This window comes from Scophthalmus maximus, chromosome 1 (assembly GCF_022379125.1).
Source record: "Scophthalmus maximus strain ysfricsl-2021 chromosome 1, ASM2237912v1, whole genome shotgun sequence".
NCBI classification, from domain to species: domain Eukaryota; kingdom Metazoa; phylum Chordata; class Actinopteri; order Pleuronectiformes; family Scophthalmidae; genus Scophthalmus; species Scophthalmus maximus.
Window position 1 is genome coordinate 11,237,801 of NC_061515.1, and position 22,136 is coordinate 11,259,936.

The following is a 22,136-nucleotide window of genomic DNA, read 5'->3' on the forward strand; positions in this document are numbered from 1 at the left end:
CCTGTTTACTTTCAGTCTCATCTTCACTAATGAAACAGATGTTCAGTTGGACTGAGGCCAGATTACTTACTTGGGACTCCAAGAACATTATACTGAAAACATCTTGGTTGTCCATATGTTTAGGATTACTGACCTGTGGTGCTGTTCTAAAAAAAGTGACTGTTTGCCTAATGGAATTTTGCATTCATTTCACTGCTCATTTAGAATGAATATTATGGTGGATTTGGCTCGGCACGCTCCCAGTCCGGTGAAGCAGGAGGGAGTACAAGCACAGAAGCTGAGCGGTTTGCTGCTGTGGACAAGGACAACAGCAAAAATGTATTTTGGCGACTTAGAACGCCCGCCCCCCCCCCCCCATAACAACAATATCTGTTATATATCGACACAGAACCATGTTTGATGGCAAGAAGAAGGTGTGAAAATATTCAAACTATAGCGTAGACTTTACTGATTTTTTTTTGTTTGTGGGAGCACGCTGGCCCAAATCTCCTGCATTTATAATAATAAAAGGTAATATGGATCATTACCTCATGCCCCCTTCAAATAATCCAAACTATCCCTTTAAAGCTAAAGCTATTCAACCCTGTAGTCATTGTTTTATTCTAAATCTAATAAACCATCCAAACATCCCCCTAAAAAACTGTCACTACCCAAATTACTCAGTGGCTACACAATAAGTGCTGCTTTCATGCTCTGTTTCCAGTAGATTTACTGAGTTTTACAGTTAAAAATAAATCTGCTCTGAGAATATCTGTGGGCATCTTGGCTGCTGATACTGTAGATTTCTCAACTTGTCTATAAGAAAGGGAGAGGTGCATGGTAGCATCCCGACTCCATATATAATGTGTGACACATCAAATCTAAATATAAAAGAAGGTGAAAAATAATGAGAGAGGTTGAAAAGCCTCAAAACAGCTGTACTGCTTTATGGGACTTACAGTAGTGTGCCTGTGGCATGGACAAATCACAGAGCTCTCCTGTTGAAGTCATAAATCTATGATTAGTCACAAGGCCCAACCAAACGATCACTCAGCGAGAGTTCAAAATTTAATTCCCTGTCCATCACAATGCAAGGCCGCATGATCTGTCCACCCCTCCGTGCCTTCATTCTCTCCATCGCTCTCCATTTCTCCTCCCCATTCAACAACTTCCTTATTTCCATGGAGTTATTCATGCTCTGTATCGCTGATCAATCTTCTCCTGTGCCACGCTTAAAAATCTGCCCACCTCTCAACATCCTCCTCTTCTTCTCTCAATCTCTCCGTGTGCATGCCACTCTGAATATAATGTGAGCTCATTGCCTCTGGCTTGTGCAGGACGAGTTAAACTGATTCACCAGGGCAGAGCATAGCTTACAGACAACGAAAAAAAAGCAGAGGACATCTTAACACATTATCTCCCCTTGAACAAACATGACCCATACTTTCGTTCCAACTGTTATGTGGATACAATTTGTGTATGGGTGGGATCAAGGCGGAAGCACATATGCATGAAAGCGTGCATGCAAATTCCTAAAATACCCTGGAATTCTACAAAGTGTGGCCTCCTCTGTGTCTTAATGTGTTTTTATGATCCTGCAACTCACCCTCTGTGCTCTTCAGGGAATTGCATTTGTTTCTCTAAAAGGAGAAGGTTTCCCTAAATACTTTTCTCTCAGTGCACATTAAGGAGAACATTACAAACCAGTTACAGGAAGACAAAGCAGGGCAGGTATAAATCGTGGCAATGTGAACTTTCCTCTTTGTGTTCTGCAATTTCTACATACATCCACACATGCACTGTTTGTTTCCTTTGTGTCGCCTCCTCCACAGTTGCTCTTAGGGCAACAAAATGACAAAAGAAGAGCCTGAGATGGCTGGATTGGTTCATGTCTTATCCCTTCACCCACTCCTCTCCCATCACTCCACCTCTCTTATTTCAGGTCTTTCATTACTGTAGTCTTTTAATGGGCAATATTTTAGGAGTTCCCCTCGGTTTCTCTCTCATATCCGTTTTCCTCTCCTGTGCATTAAAAGCACTTGTCAGTAATGTGTCCTTCCATTTGTGTGACAATCAGGTTCTCTCTCCTCCTCTTGCTAAATGTCATCTCCAGTATTAAGTGCTTTCCTTTCCCAGCTGGCGGAAAAATGGAATTATATGGACCATATACTCTTGACATTTAAATTACAGACACATCTGAAAACCCTGCATGGATAAATGGATACACATCATAGTTAAGTTGTCACACACACACAAACACACACACACAAAGTACACTGTACACTCGTGCTGTCTATCTGTCCAGACAAGGCTAATGATTGACTGCCTCAGAGAGGATTGCGTGTCTATCTGTTTAAGTGATCAAACCACGAATGTAATCTGTCAGAGTGTGATGATACAGATTAGAGTGACAGACAAGTTAAGAAGATGATAGTAATCAGTTTGGAAAGTGACAGATTTAAAGCACAGGATTAATGCGATCAAGATTACGTGCAATGCTCTCAACGCCCGGCTAAGTCTCGCCAACTGAGAAACTTAGCGGATGACGGGTAACAGACTGAGGAGGAGTGAGGAAGAACAATGGGCGGCTGATGTCAGTGATTTGAGGAATGATTGCTCTCTTTCAGGAATTTATGATGTAGTTTCTTTCCAAGCTTTCCAGTGCGGGTGAGCATTTGTGTGTGTGTGTCTGTGTGAATGTTCGCTTTGTGTGGTTGATTTGTGCTATCGGGGATAATGTCATGCCTGTCCAATAAGAGTGAGTGATCTTTTCTTTGGCACATCAGAGTATGAGTGTATGGATGGCTAATGATACTACAGATGTAAAAGCAGAAATTAACTGTTGGCTTCAATACCACCACACACTTATACAGGACACACACACACACACAGTTTGCTCTGCGGTGCACATCAGTCCAACTTTATTAAAGCTGGTTTTGGTGTATACTCAAAGATTGTGTTGCAGTTAAGACCCCGTGCCGGCCAGGGATTGAAATCCCGCCAGAACACTCTGCTTTCAATGTCCTGCTCTGCCTCCTCACATCTCTCTGCTTTCAACATCTTTTTTCTTTTTCTGTGTCCTCACTAACGTTCCCAACTTCTATCCAGCAGCCTATATGGCCGCATTAGTATGTGTGGCTGTGTAGCACAGGGTTTAGAGGTTTATGTCTCCTAATAGACAGAGATTTGTCCTGTCACACCAACACCCACATACAGCTTACAGAGAGAGAGAACGACTCCCTCCACTCTGTGCGTGGAGGGGAGAGAAAGAACATGTATTTCCCTGTCTTATCTCCAGAGAGAAAGGTTCCATTTCTGTACAGACAAATCATAAAGCATTCATTTGTGGCTTTCTCTTCTTTTCTCCCACGCTTTCCATTTTCCTTTTCCCCCTCTCTCACTCTCTCTCTGCCTCTCTCTACCCCTTTCTCTGCCTTTTTTCTCTCACCGTGATTGGATTAAGACAGAAGAAACAGAGTAAGGAGATGAGGAAGGGATGAGAGCTTATTTAGCATATGTGAGAGGTGAGATGACATTAAGCTCTATGGAAAATGATTGAGGAAGAGGTGTTTATGTGTGTGTGTGTGTGTGTGTGTGTGTGTGTGTGTGTGTGTGTGTGTGTGTGTGTGTGTGTATGTGTGAGACATATTTCTATATTTTTCCTCACAGAGAGAAGGGTGAGAAGAGGTAGGAAGTGAGGCGTTTAGCTGTGGAGCACTTTAATCAAGGGGCGAGCAGTCCTGCATGACCCACTCTGTCATCCATTATTGATGCCTGCCTCAGCCTGGCTGATGAATCATTAAGCCACTCATCAGGCCTGGGAATTCTGCCTCCTCCTAGGCCGATGACACTCATAAACATAAATCACACGCTGCTATTTTTCACCTGCCCACACATAAACACAAACACATGCAGTCAAACACACACACACAGATAGATTCATAGATTTGTGACGTGCACGTATCACGCTGTCGTCAGAGGTTTATCCAAAAACACACATTTCTGTCACACAACTGGAAGAGACGAGGTAATGCAAGCAGTTAACACCGAATTAGGTGCCATTCTCCACAGCTTTGGCAATCTCTGGACCTCATGTATGTGTTCCCCTTTACCAGATGCATACGTGTAACACACACACACACACACACACACACACACACGCAGACAAATGCAAAGTAAACACTACATTCAGAGAGAAGAGAGTGAGAGGGTAACAAAAAGAGGCAGAGGGAAGCAGCACATCTTTCTGAGTTGGTGTTTACTTTTTGCCTCTGGCTTTTATGGCAGAGGAAAAGTGAAGAATCTTAGGGAAACTGATGAATACCGATGACACACACACACACACACACACACACACACACACACACACACACACACACACACACACACACACACACACACACACACACACACACACACACACACACACACACACACACACACACACACACACACACACACACACACACAATCCACCCACACATTTCTTCTCATCTTTGTGGGGTTTCCCTTTCTCTCCCCTACCTCTATCCCTCTCCTCTCCTGCTGTTTCCATGTCTTACCATTCAGTGTTGTGACTAATCCTGTACCAAAGGGTAAGAATATACCTCACAGCAAGGGTAAAAGAGGCCCCATAGCCGACGCATGCAGAAATGCACAAACACAATCACACATTCATACACAAATAGACAGAGGAAACGGGCGTGCTGCCTATATAACGCAGGTAGCCAAAGCCCGGTGGCTGGTAGCTGGAGGCTGCTCGCAGACCAGTGTGATCCTGCCATCCTGGCAGCACGCAGCCAGGAAAAATTCTGCAGCGCTAAGCTGAGTGTCTGGCATCTCCAATCTGCTAAATACAGGAATGCTGCTGCTCATGATAATTGCGGTGGGTTGTTCTCTCCATCATGGCTGATGTGGAGGCTGATTGAAGCAAATGACATGAATTATTAGTGTCTGCATCATGGCTCATGCTGCTGGTGGAGGTAAGTCTGATATAATTTGATGCATTGTTACTGATGCATGACCGAGCCTGCGCTATCAGAATGTCCAAGTAGGTCCTATCTGCTCGGATACATAAACATAAGCGTGCACCAGAATGAAGACACATGAGAGCACACACAATGTTAATATAATACAACATGCATTTTTTGACCCACTTGTGCTCTTACTAGTTTTTTTTGTTTTTTGTTTTGTTTCCCTACTTCTTTACCTGACTGTACAAATGCATTTTGTATAATACACAAATAAACTGTGCACACACACAGGAGCAGTATATTCTTGTACACTGAAATTACATAAAGTAATAGCTCAATAATGCCCTGTTCATCCGTCTGAATCCTTGACCCTAACAGTGACCTTTTTCACCGCTTATTTTCCCCCAGGGCTGTCTGTCAGAGGTCTGAGGGGAAAGGTGAAAGGTCAGGGGTGGCTAAAGCAGCACAAACATAAAAGCCTCACCTCGACATTCATCAAAATCCCATTTTAAAATTATCGTTGGGACCATATTGGAATTTATTTTTACTGTTAGAATTCGTATTGCCGAATTTGCCATGCACATCAAAAGACTCATTCTTCATTTTTTCAGACATATAATTGCAATTTTCCATGTACAAGTTACCAGTGTAAACATGCATTATATAATCAGTTTTACATAATAATTCCAGTCTCTCAGTTCTCTTCATTCAGGCTATAACTTGAAATGATCTGTGTGAGTGTTCCCTATAACAGCCTATTCTGCGTAAGGCACGGCAACACAAAACATGAAAGCCTTGATCTTCTGTCAACGATTTCAGGGAAGTGAAACTTGTTCTTATGCATTTAAATTCCTCTGCCACTTTGATCTATGAATGCAAAGTGCCTGCTCAATTTCTTTCAGACGCAGATATTTATATAAATCAGCCTAATGCACATGAAGAGTCGAAAGAGAATACGATCTGAACATCGAGCGGAGGATGAAATTCGCGTAGCTTAATTCAGATGGAAGAACCTTTAGGTCTCTGCTCGGCTTGGGATGATTTCTGGGTTTTTGCGCAACCGGGACGTGGTGGTTCACAGCCTCTCTCTCAATGAGCCATCTTTCTCCTCCAGAGAAGAGGTAATTAATTTGTCTGAGCTGCTCTTAACCCTGGCCTGCATGTCAGCGGTAGAGACACACACCGGCAGTCAAGCACACAATGCTAATATGTGTAACATGCACTCCTACATGTGCATTGCAGGCACGTACGCACAGCGATTTAATGGAGCTATAATTGTGTCCCCACATCTGTTCCTACATGAAAGCATTAATTCCAGAGAGAGCCAAGTCAGAGTCAAGTGTAGGTTATTGAAAAACAGAGAATCGGACCATCGAATAGATCACACACTCTCGTTTCTTCCATTCATTGAAGGATTTTTCAGCAATATTGCTACTGCAATATCACTCCCATCGCCTCCACACTCAAACTCACGAACACGCACACACGCACACGCACACACACACACACACACACACACACACACACACACACACACACACACACACACACACACACACACACACACACACACACACACACATTCAAAGGTCTAAACAGCTGAACAATTGACCTGCTAAAAAATGAATGGGCTTGAGAGATGAGACAAAAAGCAATAGGAGCGGGAGATAGGAGGAGTGTCAGGGAAACTATTGGCAAGAAAAATGGATGGAGGAAAAGAAGGAAGCTAAAAGCAAATGATAAATCTAAAAAAAGAAGCGAAAAAAAAATAGAGGATGCAGAGTTTAAACTGTGGGGGGAAAATAACTCCAGGAGAAGAGAAAAGAATGAAACCAAATCTTGAATGAAACGTCTGCCTAATGACTGTGAAGCCCAAATGCTTTCATCTCTTCATCTTGTACCTGTCATCTTGCTCTCCACGTTTTATTAGGATTTGGGCAACGATTCTGTTTTGATTACTATGATTTGAGGTTGTGTGATTTTGTTATGAGCGTGTCTTTTAGTTTCTACCTGAGCTGGTGTTCCAGATGGTTCATCAAACATCCCATAATTATCAAACACTCCCTAATTGTGTGTGTATGTGTGTGTGTGTGTGTGTGTGTGTGTGTGTGTGTGTGTGTGTGTGTGTTTATGTGCTGGTGTGTCTCCAGGTAATTATCTGATGCTGCGATCACTAATGACCACACAGACAAACATCTGTCCCAAGGTAATGTACAAAATGAGAGGTTGGCCATCTGCTTTGTGTGCATGGGTGTGTTCGTGTGTGTGTGTGTGTGTGTGTGTGTGTGTGTGTCCACAAGTGTATGACAACCTGTGTGTCAGTCCCAACATGTATCTTCCATGTGGCTCTGCACTTTAAAGGTGTTTAAACACCCAACGATAAAAATCTAAAATCCACAGAAGCAGTCCTCGCTATTCCCGCATTACAGTAATAGACAAACTATTACGACACACTCTCAGCCCACACTTTACCCTCCAAACGTGCTCACACACACCCAGACAGAGCTCAGGGAGATCAACAAACATCCTTACAGTTAAGCCACAGAAGCAGATTTTCCCTTTTAGACGTCAGACTCAAACACAGATAAACGAATGCCTCCAATTCATAAACCAGCTTCTTATGTCTGGCAGGACTTTTATTCTAAACGGAGGGTTGTAAATGTGCCCAAACACAAGTCCTGCAAGGAGGAAAAAAATCATGCTGCACATGAATGAAAAATAGTTTTTGTACACGTTTAAACGGTTGTTCAATCTTTGCAAGTCAGTTTTTTTGTATGCATGCTTGTACTTCTCATGTGCAGCAGATCAGAGGCACAAATAATGAAAATTGAATGAAGATCATTTCCCTCTCAGAGGTGAACAAGCATCACAAAGCCTCACTCGAGCAGAGGCACAAAGACGCCCCTGCACAGGTAAAGAAATGCACTCGTACATCGTGTGCCTCCCTCCTCTTCTCTATCATTCCTGAGGGCGTGCGGAGGGAAAAGGCTGGCAGGTTATGTCAACTCAACCAACGGTTTCATTTACAAGTTACACAATGCAGCACAGACAAACAGAGAGGAAACTTGCCGGGTGAAAGAAAAAGAAACAGAGGTGGAAGATAAAAACAATAAATTAAAGAAAAGCTGAGAATGAGATTGGAAAAAGTCAGAAAATACTGAGGCAGTGGAGTAGACAGCGCTTTTCCTCCAGGGAATCCTCCTGGTTATCAAGTAGAGGTTATTGAAGCATTAGTGCTATGAAGCACTAATGAATTCATTAGCTAAATGAAATGTCAATAAAGGCTTGAGAGAGTGTTCAGATCGATGCCAACTGTCTTTTTCACCCCTTCCCCCCTCCTCTCTCTCTTCCTCCTATCTCACCCATCCGTCCCAATTATCCACCTTTCTGCCCAACACACACTCGCGAGCACTCTCTCCGGAGTGTTGAGTGTAAACTGTGATGGAGGACATTAGCAGTGATCAGTGGGAGCACTTTGCAGCGGTCAGCAGGAACGGTCCAGTCATACAGGACCTTAGTATTCAGCAGCACTCACCTGCTCTCAAACTGCTCCACGCTAGCCAGATGGCTAAGCTTGGTATGTCTGTGTGCGTGTGTGCGTGTGTGCGTGTGTGCGTGTGTATTGGTTGGAATTAACATTAGACTTTATCAATGTGAGTGACTGCAGCATTACGGGCCTTGACTCTGAGCTTTTCTGGCAACAGAAAACTCAACAACGATACAGCCGGTTTTGAGCTCAAATAGCAAACACTTTCTTTTAATTATTATTTTTAAACTCACATTGAACTAATCTCTTTCTTTCTGACATTTCTTGTGAACTTTATGAATGTCAAGATGCCATCACCAGTTCGCTGGTCCTCTGGGAGTTCTTTGATACTAAGCTTCTATCACTTGTTATTATGATCATCATTAAAAGTGCACAAAGATTTCTGGGTATATCGTGTTCATGCCCATGAGCCAAATGGCACGCCAGTTGGCTCGTCTCACCTCTGTCCCCTCATGATTGCTTGATATTTGTAGCTGAGTGCTTGACTCACTCTGAGAATGTTCTTAGCTTTTGTGCAGCTATAGCAGTTTCAAGATAATTGTTTGGGGCATATGTTTAAATGCCACCTAATTTACATAAACACTGTTCAGCTCCCTGCGGAATCGATGAAAACACGCGGGTGCAAACGTGAAGTCGCATCCGCGTACACACTCATACACTGGCGGGCGCATTTTGCTCTCGCTTTGACACTGTGCTGTACAGCCAAGGATTCATCTGATTTCTGCAACGGCAGTGAAATATACATCAAAGTAGATGAGCGGCTAAGTATGCACACGCACACGCGCACACACACACACACACACACACACACACACACACACACACACACACACACACACACACACACACACACACACACACACACACACACACACACACACACACACACACACACACACACACACACACACACACACACACACGGCTATTATTTTCTACAGGGTGGGGAGATGGGGAGACAGAGTGAAATGGATTTGAGACAGACAGGAATAGAAATTGAAGGTGTATCAGTTCAGATCTATGTGAACTGAGGGATGCATCAGAGCTGCGTCTGTCCTCTTTGCGCACACCTTTCCATCCCTGCGTATCCCCTCCATGATGTCCTCCCTCTAACCTCACACCTTTCAAAGCGTTAATGAGAGCCCGCAGAATGATTCAACACTGATGATTATGCACTGATATACATACAGGAACCGAAATTCAGACACGTCCTACAGACCTATCACAATGACTAATTAGTGGTGATAAAGTACTAATGAGCAAAATCCTTATCTAGACAAACCGCAGCACTCCACGGGGGAAGCTAACTACACAACAAAACTGAGGCGTCTTAACAAACATGAGAGGATCTGTTGTGAAGGAAGAAGGGGTCTTGTGTGTCAAGGCGGCTGTTCTTCACCACTCACAGACGCCCAGTGTTTTTTCTTAATGCTGCAACGCCGTATCAAAGTGAAGACGTGGGAAGTTGCCCCTGACAAATCCGAGTTGTAAAATCCTTTGTACTCCACTGATCTAAGTCGAATCAAAGAGCAGCGTGTAGCTTGTTGTGCTGGCTGCTACTGCAACCTTTACATAGACAGGAGCCAAAGATGCTGCTCAGCATGTCTAACAGTCTTGGAGCTCAGTTGCTCCTGGCTGAAGGACTGTATGTTTCACCTAACACAAGGGGTCACTTTTGAACTCCTTGGCCACTGGTGCAGCCTGTTTATCATGCTGACAGGCCCATAAATTGGCCCATGTCCGGACTAATATGGATGAATGTGAAAGCACATCTTTTTTTTTACCCTCCGAACTCACTTCGCCAGCATATTCCAATGCTGCTAACTTTCCCACATATCTACATTAGTTTGGCCTTGGACGTAATGGATGCCCTTCTTCCCGTGAATGGCATTCATTCAGTGTGCAGAGAAAAATGTGTATTCAACTGCTATTTTTTTACTTGATGCTCTTCACATGAGCCTGAAAGACCCTGAAGCTGGTCTGGTTTCAAACCCTCAGCTGGGTGAAGTTGATATTCCAAGAAAACTTCTGAGTCATTGCGACTCATCTCGTTAGTTTGAATGGTTTTATCTGATGACTTTGATTCCCTAATTAAAACATAGTGTAAAGCTGGATGGTTCATGATTCATGAATCAATAAATATCTTATCAAAGAACAACTAATCCAGCCTTAAAATCTTACCAACCATTTAATCAGCAATGCAACTACTAACTTTATTCATTATTGATTAATCCTCCTGATATTTTTCAGATGAATCTTTTAACGGACTAACAGCAACTAACAACTCAAAGGTGTTGAGTTTTGAATGAAATAAAAGACTCAGGAGAAGCTGGTGTGAACAACATCTGGAAATGTTTTCTTTAAAAGGTACTTAAATGATTAATCATAATGAAAAAAAGCTTCCAGTTATCTTTCTGTTAATCAAATAAATCCACTGTCCTACTGTACTAATTTGTTGGCAACTTTAATACATACATCTGCCGAGAGATTTCTGCCGGTGCAAGAAGATGTGGTTCGATACCCATCCCTAAATCTAATGTTAGTTTGACAAAAACAGTATAAGTGGTACAGTATATCGTCAGGAATTATCAACCCCAAGCAAAGTGCTTGAAAAGTGGGCAAATGCATTCATCAGTATAATAATGTAAGACATGAATTGATTACTGTGGCCAGTGTGCAGTATGTGCATCCAAATTAGACCTTCGATAAAAAAAAATACCATTTATGTAAATGAATGGGCACTGGGACAGATGACTCAAATTATGAAATTTAAATCAGGAGCCCTGATTTGCAGTGACTGAGGAATACTGTATGTATCCATACTGTACTTTGTAAATGTTATAATTTCCTGGTTGTCTTTTATGGCAAAATGAATTGTGAATGTGTGTTTGTGTATTTTTGTTATTGCAAAATGCTTGTCAGTAGATTTGTGAATATTAGTCTCTGCTCCATCTCTCGCACTATCACCGTGCTCTGCTCAAGACCATTCGCTTATTCCCATCACACGCCCGGGCCGAACATGACAGACTGTTAATGACTTGAGTGTGAGTATGAGTATGAAGACACACACACACACACACACACACACACCAGCTGCTCCTTTCCTCCTTTCTCATCAAACTTGTCATCAGCTCCGCCAGTTTGTCTCGTCTCACATTAAGAGCTCATGAATAATGTGTGATTACCAGAGACTCACCCAGCAGCTCCTGGATCTACATGCACCCTCATTACAGTAACACAGTCCAAAGTCTGATGTACATGTGTACATGTGCCGTCATTTTCTTTACTTATTTATCTGCCCCCCCCCCCCCCTTACACACAAACACACACACACACACACACACACACACACACATACACCCACGCATGCACACACGCACGCACGCACGCACGCACGCACGCACGCACGCCAACCTAACAAAAACTCCCCAGGTAATTAGTGCTATTTTCGGCGGGGCAACTCATCTCCCTCTCGGAGCACTAATATAATTTGATTCATTTAATTCCCATAGCCATGAGAGAGAAGGAGGCATGGAGGGACAATGGCTTCATGGTTGGATACTCACTTTCTCCTCTGTTTAAAATATTCCCATTTTTATGTCCTCTGCCAAAAACCCCCACCAACCCTCTCTCTTATTGTTCAAGAAAAGAAAAGATAATCTGTTGCAAAAAATATCCACCTGTCATCCACCTCCTCAGTGCTGTGGGTCTGATAGAGGCTCTCATCTATCCCGCACACTGTTTACACACGCACATACAAACACACTTTTTTGATTGTGGGAACTTTGTATGACAGCATTTGATGATTTGGCCTTTGTGGTGAGGTTGATCCAAGAAAAAGTGTGAAAAAAGAAGAATCTCACTTGGCTAAAATAGCTTTTGCAGAACCACACGCGCGCACGCACACACACGCACATGCGCGCGCGCACACACAACCACACACACTGGGGGAATCCACCCATCAGGATCTCTTACCGGTGAATCGCTGGTTGCGGTTGGACACAGCGGTCCTCTGAAGACTCCCTTGACGCGCCGGAAGTGTCCGTTGCTCAGGTGTGTGGAGCTGATGACCAGGTAGTAACACGCGCTGCACGCCATCCCGGGGGCCTCGCGGGGTTTGGGACCCATGAAGCGGTTTGTCCCCGGCGTCGAGTCCCGAGAGAGAAAGAGAGAGAGAGAGAGAGAGAGAGAGAGAGAGAGAGAGAGAGAGAGCTTCGGCCGGACCAGGAAAAGTCTCACTCCTCTCCTCCGTTGGGAAGTCCGTGCCTGCGCGCAGGGGGGAGACGGGATGAGAGCGCGGCTCTGTGGGACAACACGGTCTTAATGTGCGCACGTGAGTGTGTGAGAACACGGGAAGTGTCGGACAGAGACAGAAAGGAGAGAAAGACAGAGAGACAGGGTGAGAGGCGGGGGGGGGGGGGGGGGGGGGGGGGGGGGGGGTTCTATACTGACCAAGCTCCGCCGCCGGAGTCTGCGCTTGGCATGCTGTCGTCGGTCGAGCTCAATTAGATGAATGAGCGCCTGTGGAGCGCCAGAGGAAGACAGGCACCCAGTCTCTATCTCTCTCTCTCTCTCTCTCTCTCTGGCTTGTTCCTCTCCTCGGTCCACTGGTCCAGTCTGCAAAGTGAGCAGCAGCAGCAGCAGCAGCAGCTCTCAGTAAAGAGAGAGAGAGAAGGGAGCAGCAGAAGACGCTCTCGGCTGCGCCTCCGCCTCACGCACGTCGAAGAAGGAAGGAAGGAAGGAAGGAAGGAAGGAAGGAAGAAAGAAAGAAAGAAAGAAAGAAAGGGAAAAAGATCTGACCCCCTCCCCTTTTTCCTCCTTCCCCTCTGCTCAATGTTGATTGACACCACGTCCAGTGGATGAAATTCCGCGGCGGCGCGACGCGTGAAGACGCGGCGAATCCACGCAGAGCGGTTCGGTGTAGTTGTGATCGGTCTCGAGCGCAGGCGGAATGAAGTGGTTCAGACTCTTCCTCAAGAAGGAACCCCCCCCCCCCTCTCTACACTCTGTGTGTGTGTGTGTGTGTGTGTGTGTGTGTGTGTGTGTGTGTGTGTGCGCGCGCGCGCGCTTTTTGGATACGGGGATCACTTGTGTTCGCGCTGCGCTTGAGTAACTACGAATTGAAGTGTGTGTGTGTGTGTGTGTGTGTGTGTGTCCCATCCCCACACACACCCTTCTGCCTCTTCCCTACCATTTCTATTTTCTTCTTCTATGTCTTCTTCAATTTTCCTTATCTTTATGTTTTGGTGCGCAACAAGAGGGGAAGGGAAACTTTATTTGCGAGGCGTGTGACATAGTGTGTGAAACATAGTGTGTGTGACATAGCGTGTGTGTGTGTGTGTGTTTGTGTGCCTCGAAGATGTCTGCAAATGAGCCACCGACAATATGCTTATGTCAGTCTTCTCTCTCTCTCTCCCTCTCTCTTCCCCCTCTCTTGTCTCTCCTGATCCATCCTCAACCCACCCTCAAAGTTGAAAAAGGGCCACGCTTTTTTCTCTCTCTCCGTGTCATCGGAGGGGAAGGGAACCTCGGAGCTGATGATCTGATTACAGATAAAGGGGGTCTTTCTCCGGCTCGGCCTGTCGAACTGCGCCGGGCTCCGTCAAAGAGCAACTCGGAACCAGCTGCAGCTGAGCTTCGGTCTGCCTCGGTTGGCGTTATGGCGCTGTTCACCCCCGCGGTGCTGAAACTATCAAGTTGCAAGCAACCACAGCAACACAGCAACTGCACGGCGCGTCCTGCATATTCAGCTCGGGATGGATTAAGGTGCCTTTAGTCCACAGAACAGGCCTGGGGTTTTTCGAGGTAAACACAAAGTAGAAGATCACACAGGGACAAGAGTGGCACGAGGGTCCCTCCACCTTGATATGTGCAACAACAAAGAGATATATCCTTCATTTTAGCATAACCTTCGTTCCAGAAGGAATTTCCAGGCGAGACTCCCGTCTTTCCTCGTGAAGATGAGCAACGTCTCAACAAAAAATACCTGACTCTTATAGGCTACTTATCCTCCCACGTCAACGGCGTCTGTAGAGTTGGTGCAGCAATAAATTCAGCTTTAAATATCTCCCTCCAGTGACTCAATCAAAGTAACATAAAACCAAATCGCTGCTGTCGTTTTTGAGGAAGGGGGAACACAACACATCGCGACTTTCTTTCATCGCATCTTTTATTCAACCAACACCCAAAAGCACGCCTTCAGAAACAAACCTTTCAGGCTTCCGCCCCAATTTCTGAGGCCATTGAACTTGATACCTCCTCAAAATTTAAAAACATGGCTGATCCTTGTACCTTTGCAGCTATATTGCAAACATGTTATTTGCAGCAACCGCCTACTCTTTGCCAAACTGTTGCTCCTCTGCAACCTACTCATCCCCTCGTTCTTCTGTCCCCTCCTCCATGCTCCTGCCACTGTTCCGCCCTTCCAAACCACAGCCCAGGATAGCCGACTGCATCAACCAGCCACGGAGCTGTGATATTCAAATCAAAGTTGCTTTTTTGGGGGGGTTTGATCTGTTACGACTGAAAGAGTGTGCAATGGTGCTTTTTTATCCGCATGCCCTCCTACTATGAGAGGTTTGTTCAATGGGAACAGTTCCCAGTACACACAAAGAACGAAGCATGCAGGCTCTGTCTGAATATACCACACTCAAATATGGATTTTTTTTTGCCTTCCTCCTCCATGGCACACACACACACACACACACACACACACACACACACACACACACACACACACACACACACACACACACACACACACACACACACACACACACACACACACACACACACACACACACACACACACACACACGTGCAGACATTTTAGTACAGGTCTGATTCCAGTGACTGAGAACACATGATAAAGAACAGGAGAACACTGCAAAGCTTAAAGTTAAGACTCCTTGTTTTGCATTGAGATGTACAAAATGTCAGGGCCAACGTTCGCATATAACAAACTTACATTTCACACCTGAGCCGACTGTGTCGGCTTGATAATCAATTCAATCTTTTGATTCTTTATCTCTCTGTAATTAGTATGGATATAAAAGTAGAAGCCTATACCAGGTTTTATCTGCATAATATTTTGCATTAATATGTTTTCATATCTTTGTGCAGAAAACTGAAGGCACTGCAGTCCTGCCTTGGTATTTATATCAGAGAATCTTGTATAGGGAACTAAGTTGGTATATCATACAGCTGGTAGAGCTTAGTGGGTTACACCGCTGACTTCAGTAGACAAGGGGCTTTGATTCCAGGTCATTTCATTGTGGGTCCTAAAGGCTTCCTGCCTCGATAATTGTAAGTTGCTTTGGACAAAAAGTTCGCAAAATGAAGGTAATCGTATGTTCTATAATATTTTTGATCAGATATATTCCATTAGACAAATTGTTAGACAAAAAATTACAGATATACCACTCTCCTGTGAAAAGCCCTGGATTGGGCATGGCTTTGGATTTTCCAGATTAAATAAAGGATTGAATATTCTTCTACTTCTTAGGCTACACATTAAAAAACGCAATAACAAGAAGGTGACAGAGGGACTGATTTTCCAAGTAGTGCAAGTGCAAATTCATGATTTTCACAGCTCCATTTTGGGGAATTCATTTCCACCAACACTACATGAAAAGTTATAGGAATAGAACATTGAAATTCAAATTGTAAAATAGTTTTAAGACTTGGATTTTGTTGTGTAATTTTCAGCTGCAGCATTTTTCCTCAATCTGACTCCAGTCTCTCCGCTGGCTTGCACTCTTCTAAGCTGTCCAAGATCTTTTCCGGTTCATTGTAACCCTGAGGTTCAACAGCGTGTGTTTGTATGTGTGTGGCTGTACTGATGTTGATCTGTCCCAATGGCAACCACTATCCGTTTGTCGGTTCCCTGCTGCTCTGCAGTCTAAACTCTTGCATCACCTCCCCACTGCAATTTCCTCCTGCAGCCACCAGCCCCAATCTCCACAGATCCTATCAGCAAACTCCCTAATGAAAAATAAAGGTATCCGCGTGGAGAAAACCTCAGTGTACTCATGTCAACTCGCAGACACCTACGCATACTGTACATCTACGAGCCCCCACAGAAACTTGTCCCGTGTCCGAGATGGAAACATTGTCTTTATGCCTTTTCTCAGCCACTTTGCCGCCTGGGAATACACTTCCCTCACACAAGAAAAAGGAAACCAATTTCACGCAGGAAATTACCTCTATACTATCTTCTGGCAAAAGCTTTAGTTAATGTCTCATACACTTAAGCACTGCTAGGTAATGTATTTTCCATGTCCTGGAGTGCTTCTGAGAGCGAAAAAGCAGCTGTAATGATGAATGCAGAAGACAATGGCACAAACACTTAAGGCTCCTCTATAGTGATTGAAAAAAAAGGAGACCTTAAATACTCCTTTGTATTTGTTAATATGTTCTAATAATGTCAGGGATCAGAGAGCATGCAACATGCAGGAGTCTGATGCAGCGATGCAGTGTGATCCAGTACCTTCACGTTGTACTTGGTGTGCACAGGGGGGGGGGGGGGGGGGGACGACTATTTGCACTGATCAGCCACCAGAGGAAAACCGTTGTGTATATTTTAAACACTCTAATTCCCTGAAGTACCTCCCCTCTTCCTTGCTCTTTCCATGCTCCTGGTGCACTCATTACTGTTGGAAATGATGCAGTAATACTGAGAGGAGGGTGGTGGGTGGGTGGAAGAGTCAGAGCAAGAGAGGCAGATGGGAAGACAGACAGAAAGAAAGAAAGAGAGATAGCGAGAGAAGGAGAAGGAGAGAAAATCATGGTGGTATCCGTATTCCCCAGTCGCTGCCTCTGGCACTTTTTCCCCCATCCTCTCTCCTTATGAACCGTTGGAATATTACAGTTAAGTTTGGGTTCATATTGCCGTCTTTTATGTGCAGCGGATGAGATTGCTTATGAATGTATTATGATCCAGAGGTGGGTAAGTTTGTGTGTATGGAAATAAATGTGTGCGTGAGCCTGTGAGACCGAAGTATGTTGCCTCCACAGACTCACCGTGGCATTACTGTGAAATACTATGCAAAGAATGTGTGTGTGTAGGCAGATAAATATTCTTACAGGAAGATTTCTTTACTGCTAAAATAAACAAGACCACAGAGGAGGGTGGGTGTGGGTGATTTCTTTCATCAGATTATGATTGCACAGTTCAAGGTAAATTGTGGCTCTTTTTCAAAACAACATTAAATTTATGAACACAACATACCTGATCCATCATTTGACTTCAAGATACCATCAACTATGTGGGGCTCTGGTGTGCGTGTGCGTACACATATGTTTGCACACATAAATACAGTATGTGGACAGTGAAATTAGGATTTACCACCCTAATATGTGCATTTGTCCATGCGTGCAGTTGAACATTGAGATGTATTGCCTGTTGTGTTTGTTTGTGTCTCTCTGAGCATGAGTGCACCTGTGTGTGTGTGTGTGTGTGTGGTTTTGTGTGTGTGCGTGTGTGGGGATATGCATCAGTGAGAATATAAAAATGCCACGAACAGTTGTGTCTGCATATGTGTGAAGCCATGCACACACCAGTCCTGCGCTGCAGATTGATAGGAATGAAATATTTTGTAATCTAAATGTAAATGGAAGTGAAATTTACCGGTGGGTTCTATGTAATTACCACTGCCACAATTTACGAGAGCTGTGTTTGTGTAAGGTAGAGAGCAAGAAAGAGAGAATATGAGAGACAAAGAGAGCGAGAGAGAGGGGGAGAGGGGATGGAGGAGAAAATAAAGAGAACAAATGGGGGAGTGTGGAAGGGCTTTCAGAATGATAGAGTAAGAGAAAGGATGATTTATGTTTAGTTATGGTTTAATGGTTGAGCACAGGCTTACTGTGATAGGAAATAGGAAGCTGGTCAGAAATCTGGTCAGTAGCGTCCACTGAGACAGAACCTAGAAGAATAAGAGTAGAATAGCCTCTGTCCTGAATATGACTCGTCATCAAGCGTAGGAGGAGCGGAAGGTAATATATGGGACGAGGGCCAGATTTGCGCTTGTCAGAGCTGACAACCTGGCTTCGGATGCGGACTTGATCTCCCAGGCGGTGGTCAATTAGTCACTCTCCGGTAAAGGGTTCTGATATGTCTTTGATATATGGGCAGTGTGTGAGTTGTGCTCTGTCCTGACGTGAACCCATGCCGGCCCTGCAGCTGAAGGGAAACGGTGTCAGAGGCGGATGCACTGAGAAAGATAGGGATCATTAAGGTGCGCTGCCGCACTAACACTATTAATGAGACCGCGAGCCGCACACACACACACATATGCAGAGGATGTGTGTTCACACATTTGTTTCTCTGTGCATCTGTATTTGCATGAATTTGCTAAAAAATCCTATGGCCACATTCTAATGGGAAAGATATTCAAGATGTATTTTTAATGCACTTGGACAGCAATTTATCTCACGTATCTCCCAATCCTCTCTCCCACTCCTCCTCCCTCATTTGCCCCCCGCTTCATTCGGCAGCCCCCTCCCCTCTCTTGGCTTGCTCCCTTGAAGCTAATCAGCATATATTCTGCTGCAGATGAAAGTAATGGACCTTAGAGTTAGCACCAAACACTGGAATACACAACGTCGTGTCCAGAATGGATGTAAACAGTCTCAAGTGTGTGTGTGTGTGTGTGTGTGTGTGTGTGTTCTGTTATTTATGTTTGTAAGCAACTGCATGCGTGCCATGAACTTCCATCATATGCTTTTTAAGCATTGCGAAGCCTTATTTCACTGGATCAAAAGATACCGGGTGTCAGAAGACATTTTGAATGTGATTCTCTTGTCTGTGACAGCAGAAAGTTGTTTGGAAAGGCATTTAGCTTATTTATTGGAAGATCACCGTGGTGCTGTGTAAATAATAGATAAGGTCGGCTGACGGGGTCTCTGGTTTGTCCCAGAGGACAGAGGGAAACACACTGTGCTCAGCCAATTTTAGTCAAACACAGGAGCACACTCAAGAGTCCTCTCATCTGCAGTTATTGTACTTCAAAGCGATGACAGTTAAGATTAAATATGGTTTTAGAGAGACCAGTGGCTCCACCTCCGTACATCATAGTGAGAGGAGAGGAGAGGAGAGGAAAGGAGAGGAGAGCTATCATAGGACCAAGCTGATTTGGAGAAGCCCTTATCTGGCCTGGCTTGGTGGCCCCCTGCTCTTGGCTGCCAGCCACACCAAGCAGCACCTCGCAGGGTCAGAGGAAGTGAGGTCATGTGACTCATGGAAGCAGTTAAAAATCCACTTGGCAGCAAATAGCAAATTCACCACTGAAGGTCAAACATATATCACCTCACCGAGCGAGATAGGGCGTGTGGCTGGGGCAAAAAGAGATAGAGAGGGGGAGACTGGGGTAAAGGACAAAGATAAACATCTTCCATCTTTCACTCCGATGTTCCTTTTGAACAGAGAGAGAAGTGCAAGCGACGCAGAGAGTGGGATATAGGGCCCCGTCTTTGCACGCAGTGACATATAGCCCACCAGGAGAGCTTTATAGTGTTGTTCTTGTGCTTATGCTTGAAAGCAGAGATGCCATGCAGATAAACAGGAGCTGCTCCTCTATTCATTCGGTCCCTTTGTTCCATCCAGCTGCGCACACACAAACAAACACACACGCACGAACACACCTTTCAATCAAACAAAAGAGTCATATCTCCCAGAGAATTAAGCACAGCTAGGTGAATAACCGTGGCTCAGCCATGGTGTGTGTCGAGCCACTGGTGGTTTCGAGCCTCTGCAGCCAGAGGACCAGTACAGTGACCCGTCTCAGCCTTTGCTTTAATCAAATCAGTCTCTTCAACTTCCTAATGGGCTGGATCCCAACAGTCTCCGCTGGGACTCCTGCTGCTTTTATCTGTTGTACGGCTGTTTACTGATTAGGGGTCAGGGAGCTGCGTCGTTTCTCTGTATAAGAAACCAAAGTTACATCACAGCACATTACAGCCAGGCTCGCTTTGATTAATGTTTTGTGTTTATCCCATGCACAGAAATGTGTGTGTGGGTGTGGGTGGGTGTGTGTGTGTGTGTGTGTGTGTGCCTATGTGTGTTTAATGTGCTTGGCTGGGTCTATCAGCTAGACTTTAATCTAATCTGGTAGCCAGGCCTGCCATGGTGACCTGTAATGATTTAGAGCTGACCTCAGCTCTCTAACTCAATACACTCTTTCTCACTCAGCTGCGGCGCACGCTTGTGTGTGCTTGTGTGTGCTTGTGTGTGCTTGTGTGTGCTTGTGTGTGTGTGTGTGTGTGTGTATGTGCGGGTGTGTAAGCGCAAGCTTGCGTATACTGTATGTCAATAGAAGCCTATTAACATATAGAAAGTGTGTGTGTGTGTGTGTGTGTGTGTGTGTGTGTGTGTGTTTCTTGATGCCACCTTGACTTCGCATCCCTGCACATTCAGTTTGACCCATTCATCCATAACACACACGCATAGACACACATACATGTAAAAGCAACACACGTGTACAGACCGCCCCCCCCACACACACACACAAAAACACACGTTATGTCACTATACCTGTCTGTTTCTCTCTCTTTCTTCTTCTCTTTGACCTTCAGTTTGACTTTATGGGACTAACCTACAATCCTATAAACAGACTACCCCCAGACTACACACACACACACACACACACACACACACACACACACACACACACACACACACACACACACACACACACACACACACACACACACACACACACACACACACACACACACACACACACACACACACACACACACACACACACACAATGGTTATTGGATTCATAACTGGGAGACTCCTATCCTCCTGTTCTCTGTGCAAGATGAGAGGTGTTGAAATGAAATTCTCCCACACAACAGCCCTGCTCTTACCTAGGATTTAGAAAATCTTTCTCTCTCTCTCAAACACACACACACACACACACACACAAATGCATCCCCAAGGCTAGAAGGGGCCGTACACTCAAAGATAAAGAAAGAGAGTGAAAACTAAGCAGAGTGAGCGGATAAGAGCCAGAGAGACGGCGAGGGATTACAATGGGGTACGTTGGGAATGGTAGTGGTATGACAGGAAGGGGAAGAGGAGCTATTAGGGTGCTCAAGAAGACATGGGGTGAGCTGAGCTTCAGACAAAATTGATCTGTCTATCTCTGAGGCAGGCGAAGGAGTAACCACGAGCGGTCAATGGGTTTAGAGGAAGAAAGAGAAGGACCAAAATAAAAGAAAGTCCCCCCCATACATATAAACAAATCACTTTTTGAACTAATACCTTTTCCTATTAGTTTTCCTCAAAACAATCACGACATATTAACCTATACAAAAAGTTCATTAAAATGTATTCTTCATCTTGGAGATATCGGTTTGCAAAATAACTGCCTGGTCCATTTAGCAACTGATCTGGAGCTTTCAGACATCAGTATATATATATGGACTTTGCCCAGTTGAACTTTGTTCATTCCGGTTCCTCTCATGTGAACAGTTGAAGAAGTTGCTGGAAGTTGATTGACATCCTCTTATAGAGTCATATTTATCGTCCCTAGATAGTAGTTTTCCTATTGTTATTTCTGTATATTCTGTACATAAAAAAACATCTCCTGGGTTTCTGTGTATCCTGGAAGAATGATTCCTCCTCCGTTGCT

At 44.6% G+C, this 22,136-nt stretch overlaps 1 protein-coding gene across 3 annotated transcripts in view; it reads right to left on the bottom strand.

Annotated features, from left to right (window-relative positions):
• The window catches only part of LOC118311683 (G patch domain-containing protein 8), a 47,269-nt gene that overhangs the window by 19,619 nt on the left and 5,514 nt on the right, over positions 1-22,136 (bottom strand). The window contains exons 1-2 of one of the 3 annotated variants that reach the window (XM_035635711.2): positions 12,952-15,185; positions 12,475-12,765 (exon numbers count right to left, since the gene is read on the bottom strand). The exons of 1 other annotated variant lie outside the window; for it this stretch is intronic. In XM_035635711.2, the coding sequence (XP_035491604.1) occupies positions 12,475-12,627 (153 nt within the window). In that variant the 5' untranslated portion in view covers positions 12,628-12,765; positions 12,952-15,185. Of the gene's footprint in view, positions 1-12,474; positions 12,766-12,951; positions 15,186-22,136 lie in introns of those variants that run through there. One more of the 3 variants, XM_035635720.2, reaches the window with a different exon arrangement.